Here is a 17193-nt window from a genome sequence, read left to right on the forward strand (position 1 = left end):
TTATTAAATTATTAAACACGAAAGCTCTCTTTGGAGAAGAACTCAGAGATGTTTCCGATACGCGTGACATTTTTGTCTTTGGTAAGGACACACGTGTGGTGGAGCATGCGCGACTTACGGCCGTTTTTGTCGATATTTGACAGTAGCAACTTGAGAGGGTCCCAACCGTCCCTACCAAGCCCTCAGGGGCTCTGTATCTAAATGCAGACATTAATAAATCGCGGCCACACTCGTACGTGTTCGAATGTACGAATCGTCGTCAGCGGTAAGTTAGTTTACGCTGGTGGAGGTTCTGATGCGTTTATGGAAATGACTCGTGCCTTGCTCGGACAGAATACGCCTAAGGCAATATGACATAATTCAACAATTTTCAGCTAGCCCTCCTACACTCGTATCTGTGAGAGTGAAAATTGGGAGAACTGATAATCCTTTCTTACAAGTAAAATATAAAATAAAAATATAATTTCGAATATTCCAAATAAATTATGGAACGAATTGTGCGCCTCGAATTTTATTTCTTTTTTCTTTTCTTTTTTTTCTTCTATTTCTTCAGATTGAAAGAACGCAAGAAAACGTGAACGTGTTCGTCATTCGCGATTCAATTTTTCTTTTTCAATCGATCGAAAGATGAAGATAAGGCTATAACGATTATTTCCCTCCCTGGTAAAATTTTACGTTAATTCGAACTACGAATTCGGGAATAATTTCGTCGGTTACGTGACTAGTGTTAACATACATATTATGTAACAGTGACTATGCGATAGATAGTAAATCGTCAGTTGATGTAGCATAGGTGCAAAGCAAATCTAGTTACAGCAGCCGGCCTCTCAAGCCGTCTTGTAGCTAATATGATAGACTGCCATTAGGGATATCTCGGTGTCGTGACGAGGGGACTGTGAAACGTACAAGGAGGAGGAGGGGGAAGGGCTACACAACATAGAGCCACGACAGGGTACGTTAGTTCGGGATATGCTAGTTAGTAAGACGTATTACTTACGTATGAATTATGCAGCACCTTGGTAGTGCCTGCCGAATAGCCTTAGCTTCTCCCATCTTAGGACTTAGGTAAACGGAACTCTCTCTCTCCCTCCCTCTGTTTCTCTCTTCACTGACAGGAATTCGGTTAAGTTATCCTCTTTACACATTGCCGGGCGCCCGATTTCCTTTTGTAAACACGAAAACGACCGTTCCCGATACAAAATACAGACGGATGACGTCGATTAACAGTCGTGTTTGATCTCGTAACCACCGTCCGTTTCGCTCGAGACCGATCGTGTATATCCTTTTTCTCGTCAACTGCTGGAGTAGTGGAGGTGGTGGTTCGAGATGAAAATTTTTAATGGTTCCTTTAATGTGCAAGATGCTTAAAACCGGTTGTAAAAAGTAACGTTTCCATCGATATCTCATGGAACGGTAGGTTTTTGAATATTTAGCGTGGCTAAAGGCATGTAAGGACATTCATAACTTCTTGTCCGCCCGGCCGTAAATTTATTCTACTTGCACTCTCGGTCCGGCTCCTATTTACGCCGACGTCCCGGTAAGAGAAAATTAAACAGCGATATCACAAGGGCCGGTTAACGGTCCTATGCCACTCACACGTCACGTCACGTTATTTTCTCAGCTTGTCTGAAATGTTGACTTTTGTGTAGATTAAATTAATGTTCATTTCAGGGTGACGTCCATTAAGGGATACTCTACTTGATAATACGTTTGCCATTTACGTGATATTTAATATCAGATATTTATATAAAAATGGAGTTCAAGAAAAACCGATCAATTATATGCGAGTCGAATATGCGTTACGAGTTTTTGAACGTCAAAAGACATAAATATTTAACATATATTCTAACGAAAATTGTTATAAATTAATTGTTATATATTACTATTAAAGTTTTATAGACGACGTTATAGTACCTATTATGAAGAAACAAAGAGAGAAGAAAAATTTGATTGATTCTTGAAACTAGGAAAAAGAAAGAAAAAAAAAAGAAAATCAAATTTGTCATTGACACGATGGAAAAAGATGAATGAAAGGAAGGGATGCGTCTAGACAAACTATTTCGTCCGTGGGAAATGATTTCTCGAATTAACCGATAGCTTACATGTGATCCTTCTTAGCCGTTTCCTATCTATAATACTTCCTGCGGAGAGGATCTGAAGGAACGAGTCGGTAGATGCTGGATGACGGCGATGCAAAGAGGGTGGAGGTTTCAAGAAGACCGGTGCAGGGGGCGTAATGGAGGCTAGTTAAACATTAAGCATCCCCTGATACCTTGCTAACCCCTTACTAACCCCAGTTAAGGTGTATGCAAGGTATACAGCTCTAGGTGGTTTCCTATGCCTTACGGACCTCCGTATACATTCTTACTAATTGACGTCCTGCCCGTCTGCATTATGCACTTGCGATTACTCCCAGGCGTTTTCTTATTAAAATAATATATTCGATCGAACGGTACGCTGCTATATCTTAAAGAAATCATTATAGGAACAGCTATCTACTATAAATTTGTCTACATTGTCCATCACACATTATTTCTTACATTGTAATACTTTAATTGTGAACTCTTGTTTCTTTTTCTTTTTTCTTCAATTTTTCTTCTTATTTGATAATATTATGTCCATTATCGATGTTATTGATATAACGATGGAGCTACGAATAAGAAACTATAACGCAAAAATTTGTAACATTATTTTATTATATTTATGAATTATTGGTTGAATACAAGAAATGATAAATTCAACGAATTCAATAGTCCAAGTAAGTAATTTGCAACCATAATGGAATTGTGAATTCTCTTAGAGGTTGATAACAATGAACGTAATGAAGATATCCCTAAGGGATACCAACAACCGAGATACATTGTTAATACGACTGCTGAGTAGGGGTTTGTCGTTTGGATAGGTGATTAGTACTCTATCGAACACGCCTCCAATTCCACTGAACAGACAGAATTTCTTACTTACCGATATCCCTTTGAGACTTGCAAGTTCTAAGAGTAGAATTTTTCCTGCTAATCCCTAAGAAGAAATTCATTTCCATTGATGTCCCTTACAAAGAAAACCATCCTTTTCAACGAAAGTGTTCATAGGCGTGACTTGCGAATAATTACATACTTTTTCAAAAAAAAGAAAAAGAAAAAAAGAAAAAGAAAAAAGAAAGAAAGAAAAAAATATAGCAAAAAGCGTATTAAATGTGACATTTATCAATTTTGAATCAACCTTACGTTACATCATTCGTTCTTTTAAAGTAACAAAAAGGGGATATACTTAGGGAGCCGAAAACATGATTAAAGATTTTCCAACGTAGAAGGAAATGGATTTCTGATACGCGTAATGCTACCCTATTTGGAACTATTACGCGTAAGTCCCCAAGTAAGCCCCCTATATCCATTCACCCCTGGTCGAAATATATTTAGTAGATCACAAAGCACCTCCTTTCGCCTTAGCACCCGTATACAACGTGTTGATAACGCGTAAGGAAAGAGAGCGTATAATTTTGTATCGTAAAAACTTTTTTCGATTCAATTTTTACCAAAAAAAAAATCCGATCAAACTTACAGATTAAAATTTTATTCGCCGAAAATGAAAATGAAAAACTGCTTTGTTGATTTTGTGAACAAAGGCCCTGTGAATATCCGTCAGGTTTGTTACGCAAATTTGTCTATGCAATTCGATACGTGAAAATCTATATCATGCGAAACGTGTTTCTGCATGATAATATTTCGTTAGAAATTAGTTTCTTAGTGGACGAGAGGAGTATCCTCTTCAATATAGTGAGAAAAATCGCTAATTGGTACATGGGAAATATTAACAAACCGCTGCACAAGTGCCGATGATTTACTGCAAGGTTTGATTGAATTCATTCCGTTCTGTTTACCTGCTCTCTCTCTCTTTCTCTCTCTCTCTCTTTCTCACTCTCTTCCATTCCCCCACTCTTTCACCACGAGCCTCCAATATTTAGCTCTTTTTTTTTTTTTTTTCATTGACGTCGTTTATTTTTTCTGGCTCGTTCGTTCATCCATCCCAACGTTGCGAAGTTGTATACTGTAAAACTGGAAACAGCGAACGGTGCACGTTTCCCGCTACACGCCGTTGCCATTCTGTCTCCCCTTCTCCCATCGCATACAACCCTCCACTTTCCGCTGCGCGTTGCTGCGTTTTATTTTCATTTTAACAGAGGCAACGGAAAGGTATGCTACGATCGGAAGGTAGGTTGGGAATGATTTCTCAATCGGTCGACTCCTGTATATTTTATTCCGTGTCAATTCGTTAGCAACCGAACAATCACCAATACGGCAAGAATCGACCGATTCGCCGATTTCTATCCACCGATAAACCGCTTTAATTTCGCGGGGATCGAAATTCTATTATCACTCGCCCGTCCGGAATTAATTATTAACATTGGAATCTTCTTTTCCAACATTTTCTTTTAAGAATTCTGGAATATTTATTTGTCATTTGCAAATTGCAACTCCATTTGAATATTTATGAAATATTTAAATCGAAAATGCGCGCAGATATTCGTAAGATATATCAATTTTGGATCTGTTGGAACAAACGATCTTTAACACGATCGAACGTTTCAACGACGCGAAATACACTTGCCGGCTGTGTTAAGCGACGATCCGGAATAGATTTTATCGTGAAAAGTGGCGCAAGCTCGCGGAAAGCATCGGCTGAAGGAGAAAAATCTAATAGATGATCGAAATCGAGTTTGAGCCCCTGTAAGAAACTGGCCTTTCCACCCTTCTTGCTCGTGTTCCCGTTACAACATCGCCGATACTGTCGCCCCATCGAGCTTAGAATGAAATCCAGTTCGCATTTGAATCAGTCGGTAACGCAATCCATTAGCTCCTAACAGCCAATACTCGGAGGATAGCGTGGAAGGAAACGAGTCGAGAAAGGAAAAAAGAACGGAGGGATGAATAGACATCGATACAACGCCGGATCGGCGTTGTCGCCGATGATTATCGTTCGCGTACGAATACATCCTCTCCGATATTTCTATATTTATTTTCAAATCCTTTTCGTTCGATTGCTTTCCAAATCGCGCGAATTTGATCGTTCGATGACGAGAAACGAATTATGAAAATAATAGGAAAATGGGAAACGAGTTGGTCAGAAGCGGGGATCTTCGATGAATGCTTCGACGTCGAGAACGTTGACACGCGATTTAAGGGAGAGAGAGAGGTATGTACACAAGTATGGTCGATAGGATTGGTATCTGGAAAAGACTAGAAGCCATCGGCGTCGTTCTCCACGCCTCAGGCACGGCAGAGACATCGTGTTTAGAGCAAGATTCACACGGGCGATAAGGGAAAGTACAATGCTTTGAATACCCATCCAGCATCTCGATACGATCTTAACGTCCTCTAAGAGTAAACGAAATTAAATTCGCTCTTGGAGCGGCCGAATGTAGCCGTTAACACGAGAACCTGGAACGTGTACTCCGTGAATACGGATAGATACGTAGAAGCATGAAGCAGGAGATCGATACGTTTCTTTCCCTTTCTCTTTCTGCGTGTATCCTCCCTTTCCCTTCTTCCTCGGCCTTTTCTCTTTACGCCCCGCCACCCTACCCTTCCCGCACGCGAACAAGGGCCACTCCGATCGCTTTTTCGTTTTTATTTTTCACTTTTCCAACCGCTATATGGATTTCGTGCCAAACGTTCGACTCGGTTGACAACTTGCGCCGGATCGTACGAGCCGACGATAAAAGTGTCGTTTAGATAATCCGACCGTGTGTAATGCGCGATAATACGCGCGCTCCGTGTCGTTATCTGCGTGCGTGTGATATCGCAAAAAAGGAACGAATTGACGGCTTCCATTGTGTCATTACACATCCAAGGTATAAACATTTCTCTTCCATTCGCTAATTTCAACGGATGAGTGCAACTATTTGGCATTAAAAGAAATAAGCTTAAAAAATTGTACCGTTTCGTCACAAAGATAAGATCGACACGATTACGATTACTTAAGATGACGACGCGTCATTTCGATATAATGAGTTTATTAGCTTCGACTCTACCCATTATTTATATACCATTACTCTGAAATTTTACGAGAATAATAAAAAAGGAGGGCGATAAAACCGAGATAAATCAAGGATAAGAAAACGATGGATCCATCGCGGTGTAACGCGGTGGCTGCGTTTAACAGAACGATTTTATTTCTTCTCGAGCGTTCGTAAAATTAAAGGAATCGGTGCTGTCCCTCTATTTATCCCCTTAACGCGAAAATAGGGAAGGTAAAGGAACGCGAAAAGGACGCGATATCGATAGGAGCGGAGGGGAGGCGAGGCGACCAAGTGAAATCAGACGAGTTCCTTCTACGAGTTTCGCTCGGACGATTCGCGCAAACGAGAAAGAAAAAAAAGCAAGCGTCGCCAGTAGGAGGTATGCGTTTGATTTTTCGATCGAGTCCCGGGATCGTATAGACGCAGTCCGTAGGGGGATAACAATGGTGTCCCACGGGAGGACAAGCCTACCAGCCACCCAGAAAACTACCCCCCTTCATCCGTCCAACTCTTCATCGTCTCGGTCCTTCTGATTGTTTCCTACGAGTTTTCTCCACTTTCCTCCTCTCTCTCTCTCTCTCTCTCTCAATAGAGATATATTCCTATTTCGCTCTCTTCGTCGAATTCTTCCTTTTCCTTTCTCTTCCGTCACTGCGAACGCGAATATCCCTCATCCACTAAAATTTTCTCAAATTCAATATCCTCCCTATATTATACATAATTCATGAAAATTGAGCTGTCGACTTTTTACCTAAAACCTATCTTTTCTTCCCTTTATTTTTTTTTTTTCTCGAATTTCTCTTCTATCGCTCGTATCTTACTACTCGTCCCATTCGTAAAAGCGTATCATTCATATTTCGTCACGATTCTTTCTATTTTTTGAGAAATATATTCTCAAATGTTTTTAAATTTTCTATGCGTTTGAACAAATAAGATTCTATTAATAAAATTACTATGAATAATTTATCATCTTGGATATCGTGATATGTAAGAATGCTTGGACAAACGACTTGTAACGTGTAAGAGAATCTTAGGAAAATCTTTGAAACATATATATATATAGAATATAACGTGTGGAAAGCTCTGATGCTGATTTATCGGAATCGAATATATTTTTAAAGGTAGCCTTTTGACATTTTAGTAGATTGGTAACCATGAACGTTAGCACGGTATACAATAGCGCACAGCCCTAAAGGTCGAAGAACGCGTGGTTCGAGGTTTAATCTAGAGAAATACTGAATAATGGAGGCGAGTAGAACAGGGCTTACGATTGGCTTATACAATATTCAGGCTTACTTTCCAGCCAAGTTCGCGTTCTAATTAAGTTCTCGGCGTTGAAGAGCGTTAAGCACCTTGTCAACCGTTTAACTCCGCTCCCCTCTGCTTTCAGATTCTTCCTCAAATTCTTTCTAAAGTGCAACCAGAACTGCCTTAAGAATGCGGGCAATCCACGTGACATGAGACGTTTCCAGGTAAGTCAACGCGTCGATCATTTATTTATCGATGTTAAAACTTGGGCAAATCGGATGATTCCCTTTAAAAATTTGATCATTCGATTATTCGAAGGAAAAGGGAGAGCGAGTGGCGTGAAAAAAAAGTCGGTCATCGTTCGAATCACGACTCGCGAAATTATATATAAGGGCAAAGTAGAAAGGCGTATCATCGTGCGTGCCTCTCGGTTCTTGGCTTCTTTTTTAATTTCTGAAAAGAGAAGAAAAAGTTGTTCGAGGAGACAGCAATTTCCCGATGGTCGGCCATCGTCGGAAGTTGAGATCCCCATCCAAGAGACGTAATCCAAGGGGTTGGCAATTAGCTCAGCGCGGCATCAACCGACCCACCCCCGTATCCGTTCACCCCTACCCCCGTATAACGGTCTCTCCTCACCGACAGCCGTATCTCGCCACCCCGTCCGTATCCATTTCCACGGACAAAAGGTAGAATTAAAAAATAAATTACCAAAAACTTTGCGCTCTGCCTTTTCGCCTTCTTCCATTGCTTCCGTCCGCCTTATCGCGCCATTTCTTACGTCTCCCTTCCTCCTTTACTCGCTTTGTAATCGAATACAAGAGATTCGAGACTGTTCCTCCAATTCTTCCCTAATTTTTTTCTCCCTTTTTTTTTTTAAACAAAAGTTACGACACGTTCAAAATTTGTCACATCCGCGTCCACCTTTCGTGGATTTCATATTCGCATTCAACCAGTTAAAGATAAACTCGAAGTTAAAACGCTTATCCCTTCTTCGAATTTGTCTAGGAATTGCTTATTATATATAATACTCGACGTTGCGAATTAAAATTTTAGCGGTTCCTTGAAAATTTGCCTCGCGAAGGCCAGTCAGCCCTTATCCTCACCCTTGTGCCGGCCAAGTTTGCACGACGTTACGTGCTACGTAGTACGGCCAACTAGCCAAGAAAGTTGTGAAGTTGCGAAAGGACAAAACTTTGGGCATTTACCAACCGCCCAGTCGATTTTATAAACGTTCTTTCTACTTTCTCCCGAAAATCATCGTCCTCTTGTTTGCATCCGACAAACTCGAGGTTAACCGCGTGGCTTGTTTCAATTTGCCCAAACTTTTATTCGTAAAAACGCATTGCTTATGCCGTAAAAACGGATTAGTTTACCACTGAAAGCAAATTCAATTATTTCCAATAGAGCGTTCCTAGTAATTTATTTGATGAAGGATAATCTTCTAGTTAATTTAAATGAAAGTATACTATACTTTATATCCAACTGTGTATCTTTAATATATATCGTATTTATATTTAAAAATAATGATAAATTATTTAATTCCATAATGTCCCAAAATTACTTACTACGAGATATTCCAAGGATCAGCTTTAATGAGATTATATTCATACATTTGTACGATAGTATCTATCATACGTGCAAATAGGGGGTCACGAGAGTCACGGAATGCATGGCGAATACATGTAATGCGATGCAGCAAATCAGGCAACATTGCTTGTTCGCAAGAGATATATGATTAACATATGTACTTACATAACGCGTAAATAAAATTACGCAACACGTTCCATGACATAGTTTTCATTTTAGGATACGTCAAAAAATTGTAAAAATGGTATAAAATAATTCCTTACGCGATACTCTTATTTATCGATTGCGACAAATTTCAAAAGCAGTACTATTTATACATGCAATTTGTTTTATGCGACTAAATTTTATAACCGAAATCTTACATCGACGAATTTCAACGTTCCGTAACAGGTGGTCATTTCCACGCAAGTAGGAGTAGAGGGACCGCTACTGGCCGTCTCGGACAACATGTTCGTTCACAACAACAGCAAACACGGACGTAGAACGAAACGATTGGATCCCAGTGATCCTGGAGAATACAACAGTAAGTAGCACCGATTCTCTAATTCATCATAATGGCGTGATATCTTCTTAAACGCTTTCCGTCGCCTCGAATATTTAATTCCCCTCTCCAAAATTAATGTAATGCTTGATATTTATATTGATAAAAAGCTTCGTACAAACGATATCAAATCAATCAAAAAATCGGTATCGATGAAAGCATCTTATGGACAAATTTTCCTTTCTTCGAATAGAAAAGATACGGAATTAAATTGCAGGCGAAACGCGCAATTAATCGCGTACACGTAATCTCGCGATAGTTCCCCGACCGATTTATAGTCGTCATTTACAATTGGAGAATCCTAGCACCCACCCTTACGGAATTCTCGAACGAAAGGGAAGGGAGCGAGTCGGTTTCTTCGAGATCGGTATAACGACTCGAGAGTAGAGAGTAGAGAGAGTAGAGAGGGTGGAATCGTAAAAGGAGAGGGAGGGGGCGTGCTCGGAGAATAGGATATAAGGAGTCATAGGGCAATTCAGCAAAGTTTGGCGTCGGTCGCGCATACAAACGGCTGATATCATGCGGCCACCCTCTCGACTACGCGCGGCTTCTCTTCTCCCGCCTTTCTTCTTCCACTCTTTCTTCCTCGCTGCGCCAAGACAAGATGTAAATCAATGGGATGCGGGAAAACGAGGGATCTACCACGCTTCTTTCCTTCCTCTTATTTCCTCCATTCCTCTTCTTCTCGCTTCTTCCCTCTTCGCAGCTTTCTTTTCGCCCTGTCGTATCTTTTTGCTCTTCTCTTTTTTTCCTTTTTCTTTTTTTTTCTTTTTTTTTTTTTGCCAAGTTGGCTCCCATCGAAGGAAAAGATACGGATAGATAGAAAGAATGAAAGGGAAAGAAGAAAAAAAGGGAGGAGAATCGAAATGGACCTTCCTTTTCTCTCTCTCTCTCTCTCTCTCTTCTCTGTTTCTCTACCGCCGATCTCGTTTCGTCTTAACGCTGGTTGCTCCGAGATGTCGGTTTGTGAATGCTAAGTTTACGCTATCTCGAGCCATCCTCTCGGCTTTCGCAACTACTGTGACGCCATACCGCTAACACTCTTTCCAAATTCCCTGGCGAGCAACTCCCAAAACGCTGAAACAGGCATACCAATGAGACAAAAGAGAGAGGGGAACGTCGAAAGAGAGGACAAGTAAAGAGAACGTCTTGCGTAGTTACAAACGGATGGATCTTTCCATCCGTTCCAGAAATCAAAGTTTCAGATCGATCGAAACAGATCCTTCCTCTTCTATCAGGTTTTGTCGTTCTAACAGGATGGTTCGTTCATAATTCATCGGATAGTTTGTTTTCGTAAAAAGATTTTCCATACGCGATCTGTATCGCGATGAAAGAAAAGAAAAACGAAAATACAAATTGCGAAGAATGGAGCGCAACGTTATCGTAAAATGATGAAAGCGAAAGGAATTTCTTTTTTTCTCGGAAAAGTTCTCGGATCTTTATATCGGGGTAAACGAAGTTATCGCGCGATCTCACAGTGATCAGAGAGAATCGGGCCAAACGTGTTGGAGTACGACTCTTTGGCCACGGTTTCGTGGTAAGAGAGAAGCTAGAAAGAGTAGAAGGAGTAGCACCCCTTACCACTTTGCCAGTGGCACGGGGGATTTTATTTATTCCGGGTTGGTACGCTTGTTCCGGCCTCCTCCACTGAATCCCTCTTTTCAACCCTCCACCTCCTCCTCCTCCTCCTCCTCCTCTTCCTACTTTTCCGCCTCATACCACTTTACCCGACAATTCTCCAGCAGGGTGGTTGCCAACGTGGCCGACTCTGTTTAACGACTTTCTTCTACATTGAACGCAATAAATACCCATGTCCCATTCAAGAATCTCTATTTACATGGATACCGCTGTTCTTTAACGCCTATGTCCTCCCCCTTCCCCCTCCCCCCCTCAAATACTCGAATCTTACTTCTACTTGTTCTCGTCGCAAAATAGACGATATAAATTTCCAACACGACAACAATGTAACGATGTCAACGGAACAGATTTAAGTAGTCGTTAAATTTCGAAACGCGATATTTCAAAATCGTACGCCGAGTTGGAATCTCTTAAACCTTTTAAGATTTAGTAGCGTAAGCACTCGAGGTGGAAACTGTTTGAGCATCACTGGGGGCAATATACCATGATGTCAGCCACTCTGCCGTGGCTCCGCTCTGCCAGGGTTGGTACCGGGGGTGGCTTGGCTTCGCCAGGGTACAAAATGATATCATTGGGTTATAAATTCCAAGCAGAGACACCGGCGGCCCGATCGCCTCCCTTCCTTCTTGTTACAACCCTTCTCTGCCCGCTCTCAGCCTCCTCCTCCTCCTCCTCCTCCTCCTTTCTCTTTCTCCATCTCTTTTCTTCATTCTTTCTCTCCCCCTCTCTCTCTCTTCCCACTAGAAATATATCTATCAAGCGGCCTCCGCCGAATAAACAGAATATTCGGATAATTTTCCGTATCCCACCTCCTAACCAACTGTCTCCATTTGCTTCGCGCGATCGGAGGATTATTCGCGTAATTTTTCAAACCCCTCTTTCGAGTTGTTACTCGTATTATTGTTTTCGTGATTTCGCGTGTAAAACTGACGCGTGACAGGGATCGCTCATACGTATCCATCGAGGCTTTTTATCGTATACGTTTAACGATCGTAATTAAGAAATTGTATGTGGGTACACGTGGTAAAATTTCGTAATATTTGTTTTAACGCAAATTAGGTCATACATAATTATGAATGTTAATGTAGCTTAAAATAATTTTATAACTGCGACAGAACAGACACGCAAATGTAAATGGTTAATCATACTATAATGTTAAGATATTAACATTGTGTGCAATTTTAATTTATGCCTCTGGTAGGTTTAATTCAAACCACCATTTCACGCGGAATAACTTGAAAATCTTGCGGTACATTAACAATGCCGTTTGCGTCCAAGTATCGATAAAATAAGCAATAATATTTTGTATTTGCACAATTTAGGTCTTTATACGCCAGTACCTCTTCAAACACCGTGTATAAAAGCGATATCGCCGAACGAAGGGTGGACATCCGGTGGGTCGACAGTGATAATCATTGGGGAGAATTTCTTCGATGGGCTTCAAGTTGTTTTTGGATCGATGTTGGTTTGGAGCGAGGTATGTAATTCTTTGAAAATCGATATTTAACGATATTTCGAAACTACGATTTAATTTAATTCGGTTCCTCTTCTTTTTTTTTCTTTTCTTTCCTTTTAGCTAATCACGCCAAATGCGATCAGAGTACAAACTCCTCCTCGACAGATACCAGGCGTCGTTGAAGTCACGTTATCCTATAAAACTAAACAATTCTGCAAAGGTGCACCTGGTAGATTCGTCTACGTTTGTAAGTATACCGGAAACCATTCTTTCCATTCATGATGACGTATTAAAAGGAAAAGGAGGGAAAAAGAAAAAAAAAAGAACGATGACATTCGCAAAATTTTTCAGCATTGAACGAACCCACGATCGATTACGGCTTCCAAAGGTTACAGAAGCTTATTCCCCGGCATCCTGGAGATCCTGAAAAACTACCAAAAGAGATCATATTGAAAAGGGCGGCCGACCTCGCGGAAGCTTTATACAGTATGCCTAGAAGCGGAAACGCTGGAATTACGGGGGCACCAAGAAGTCCGGGATCTGGTCATCCACCTGCACCTCCAACCTCCAGTTCGGCAACAGCGTTTAACTCGTATACAGGACAGCTCGCGGTGACGGTACAGGAAAACGGTAGCGCGGCGAAATGGACAGACGGCAAGTATCGAAACGATGTTTAATATAGACTGACACGATAACACGGCCGTTCTTGCAATTAGAAACGCGAAACGATCACGAATTAATTACGAATATCATTTATTGCGGATCGATCGACGCTATCCCGATATACAAAACGATGAAACTTTTTTAATAAATGTACTATTCGTTGCTTTATACTATTTATACTATTACGTACGTATTGGCGCGATTTAATGTCGATTTTAAAAATTAAAATCCGTTAAAATCCAACACGATTAAAATCCAACGTTATTAGGTACACGTCGATCTTCTCCTCGTTCCGGTGCAGTAGGCAAAACGCAATGAACAGAATGATGAAATACTGACGAGTTCGTCTGACGGGCAGGTTTCTATTTCTAGACGGTAGTTCCGTGACGACAGGAGCCGGTGGTGGAGGCGGAGGCGGCGGTGGTGGTAGCGTCGGAGGGAGCGTCGGTGGTAGCGCCGATGCGTACAGGCAAAGCAGCAGCGCGAGTCCACGCGGGGTTGTGACCGGCGGTGGTTATTGCGGAAGTTCGGCCAGCACGCCTCACAGTCACAGCACAAACGGAAGTTACTCGGTAGCCAATCCGTACACCGGTAGTCCAACCCTTTACACGTCGCGTAAGTATACCATTTTCTTTTTTTCTTTATCTTTCCAACAAAAGGAATCGACCTTGTCTCTGCATTTTCCAATTTTATCTTCCCCAATCATCCTGTCGATTATTCTTTCTTTCTTCGCTTCGAAAAGTCCGTTGTCAAATTTTATTATATAAAAAAAAATCGTTTAACAATTTCCACGCTTTTACTTTTCTTTTTTTTTTTCGAAAGAAACGAGACGAGAACGTAGACATTTGTCGGCTTTATATTTATAGCGAAATGCATGTTGCGCGAAATCACGGAGGACACGTCCGCTTGTTACAGTTTAATGGTACAGTTAATCGTTTATGCATGTATTTATGATTTTCCCTTATGTGAAATTTTCGTTTTAGCGCACGAACAGTATGGCATTTTCTATACGTCCGGGGACGGGAGTGCGTTCGCTCCCGTAGTACGACCACCGACCACCTCAGTCCCACCGCACTGGTCCACACAGCACCACCTCGCCACAGCCGCCCAGTAACCGCTAACCGTCCACCATCACAACCACCATCATCACCACCACAACCACCCTATGCACTACGATTAAAGAATTATGAGAAACATGCACGAGAGACGAGAGATTCGAGGATGTATGTACGCACACGTTCATTTATCAATCGTTGATGAATCCCTCCCCTCTTTCGTTTCGTTAATTCGATACCGCTTCTCGATTAAATCTTGCGACGCGGATCGTTACCGAGATCCACTTAGCGAATAGAAGATCGATCGTTGAAGCCCTCGTTTTATTGCCACGTGTCCGAATCCTCTTCATCTTGTGTATCAATCTTCTATATTCCAAAATTGATCCCGTTCGTTAAACTTCCTTCTGTACGTATATATGAGCATTATGCATGAAACGAATTTTCTATACATATATACATATATATATATATATTCGTAATTTGTAAGCTGTAGCGAATGACACTAACGTATAACCGACAGTTGGTATGTTGCAGGACTAGGAGAGGTGGTCGGTTCACCGTTCAACGTGAATCCATTTATGTTGCCGACCTGCAGCCAAGGATATTCAAACGCCGCCAGTCCGTTGCTCTCGTCGAATGGGAAATAGTGTTACGAGATGTAAGCTCCGGCGAAAATATCGAGGGGTTACGTGTTCACGGAAGCGAAATCCATCGACGCGGAGGCTTTCGTCGAATTCTAATATTCCGATAATCATCGTATTCGCGATTGACAATCGCTTTCTTGAATCGAAACCGGTCCTCTCGATTCGTTCCTTTTCCTTTTCCCCCTCCCCCTCCCGGTTCCCGCGTAACCGAAGAAGAAACGGCCGCGGAGAAACCGTCCGCGGAATGATTTTCGTCGGAGTTTCGACCGTTCAGTTCAGTTTGCGAGAGTACAGTGCAAAAAAAAATAATAATAATAATAAAAAAAAAAAGATCGACAACGTTTCATCATTTTCACGATGATCGAATAAGCTAAGGAATGATACATATCGAAGCACATAGGAGAGTTTTCTTCATTCATTGACATAGTCGTTCGGTTCGTGTACGTTCGTTTGTGGATATGTATGAATGAAGAAAAAAGAAACGACTATTCGAGAAACTACTACGTGACACGTGGTAACGTAATTTTAATAAATTATTTCTCGCGATGCATCTTTGAATCGTTCGATCCCTCGAAATTATTTTATTTCAAAAGAAATTCGTTAGCATCGTTGAAAAGAAGAGAAAAAAGTAATAATAACCGAACGACTATTCACTTTTCGTGTCTCCGATACTGCTATTTTTAATCTAGCTATCTCGATACGAAAAGATCGTTTTTATCGATAGAATCGAGTACCTCGTTTGCCCTGCGTCTCCTCTCGTATACGAAAATCGTTAAACGATTATATCTTGCGACAAAGTATTTTCAAGGTGTTTTTTCTTCGTACTTCGTTTCGTAGTTCGGCGACGAATGCGCCCGGTTGTTGAAGAGGCAATAGTATACGCAGGCGGGGACGTCGACAGGGTGCCGCGCAATTTTATATCAAAGCAAGCAAAGAGGCTATATAATAAAGGGGATATAGGGCGAAATGACACCACTAGACGGACATATCGCTTATCAGTGAATAACAGACATCATAGTTTTAGAAAGCATTTTCAAAGTTTGAAATTTTATCTTCCTACCCGTACGTTTTAAGAGACTAACCAATATCGGCTAGGTAGCGTAAATAACTCGTCTAACTCGTAATTTGTAAATTTCCTTGTAAATATTGTTGCGACGATGTACAAAAAGATAAAACTATTTCCAGGAATCCAACGAAACGATATTAACGTGATTGTAGGGCGAAAATTAATTATACATAGATGTAAATAAATACGTAGATCGTCATAGCTTCACTCGTACATTGATTACATTACGCTGGCGATCCAATCTTTTAACGTGCTAATCGACCACCGCGCGATAATATACTATACATACCGCTGTTTTTTCATCGATATATTTCTACTAATCGGTCAAAACTTATTTCTTCCGACGTACGTACGTTTATAGCGATTCGTGTTCTTCGGAGAGAGAGAGAGAGAGAGAGAGAGAGAGAGAGAGAGAGAGAGAAAGGGAGGGAGAGAGAGAAAGGGAGGGAGAGAGAGAAAGGGAGAGGAAGAGAGAGAGAGAGAGAGAGAGAGAGCGAGAAAGCAACGTTAAAAATTGGAATCGTCCGCAACAACTGTATAAAACGTATATAGTTGATTGAAATCGTTCGATAAGCCGGCCCAAAACAAATTTCACAGGAAACGAATCTCACGAAAGTATACGAAGCATGTACCGTTGCAGAATTGAAATCTTCGATTAGTCCAGATTTTGCAGCAGTTTACGAGCGTAGATCGTATCGTTTCTCCTTTCTTTCTTTCTTTCTTTCTTTTTTCTTTTTTCTTTTTTCTTCCTTTTCGAAACGAGTATCGTTAAAGTTATCATATTGTAAAAAGTTCCTTTTTGCATATCGACTTGGCGAGCAAACTTCCTCGACGAAGAAGCTCTTTGTCCCGGAGCCTACGCGCTCTGCGATATTGTGATCTTGATTATAATATATATATATATATATAAATATATATATATTAATTATCACTTTCGTTCGATCACACAATGTCATCCTTTTACATGGCGTGTCGTTCTTGTACGCATACGAACGTATACGCGCGTACAAACACTCGTCGATGTATATTAAAATAAATTAAACTTACATTTTTTGAGAATTAAAATCGATCGAGATTTATTTATACCGATCCTTTCATTCTCGTTTTTAACGTTACATCGTTGTGAAGAATAATGGTGAGTATTATATTTAACTGTGCAAACATGAAAACGAGTTAACCTAGTCTTCCGATAAAGCATCGAATCGTGTTGCTCCCAAGAGTTGGGATCAACAAATAGCGAAACAGGATCTCGAGGACCACTTCGGACCGATTAGTTCAC

The 17193-nt window shown here is 40.9% G+C and overlaps 1 protein-coding gene across 4 annotated transcripts in view; it reads left to right on the top strand.

Moving 5' to 3' along the window:
* Positions 1 to 16978, top strand: part of LOC108004296 (transcription factor collier) — a 71005-nt gene extending 54027 nt beyond the window's left edge. Inside the window, exons 7-13 of one of the 4 annotated variants that reach the window (XM_062077749.1) lie at positions 7407 to 7488; positions 9242 to 9374; positions 12353 to 12507; positions 12607 to 12733; positions 12838 to 13140; positions 13522 to 13764; positions 14739 to 16978. In XM_062077749.1, the coding sequence (XP_061933733.1) occupies positions 7407 to 7488; positions 9242 to 9374; positions 12353 to 12507; positions 12607 to 12733; positions 12838 to 13140; positions 13522 to 13764; positions 14739 to 14851 (1156 nt within the window). In that variant the 3' untranslated portion in view covers positions 14852 to 16978. Of the gene's footprint in view, positions 1 to 7406; positions 7489 to 9241; positions 9375 to 12352; positions 12508 to 12606; positions 12734 to 12837; positions 13141 to 13507; positions 13765 to 14132; positions 14371 to 14724 lie in introns of those variants that run through there. The other 3 variants (XM_062077789.1, XM_062077695.1, XM_062077839.1) reach the window with 3 other exon arrangements.
* The last annotated feature ends 215 nt before the right edge of the window (positions 16979 to 17193 follow it).

The sequence above is a fragment of the Apis cerana genome, linkage group LG1 (assembly GCF_029169275.1).
Source record: "Apis cerana isolate GH-2021 linkage group LG1, AcerK_1.0, whole genome shotgun sequence".
Taxonomy (NCBI): domain Eukaryota; kingdom Metazoa; phylum Arthropoda; class Insecta; order Hymenoptera; family Apidae; genus Apis; species Apis cerana.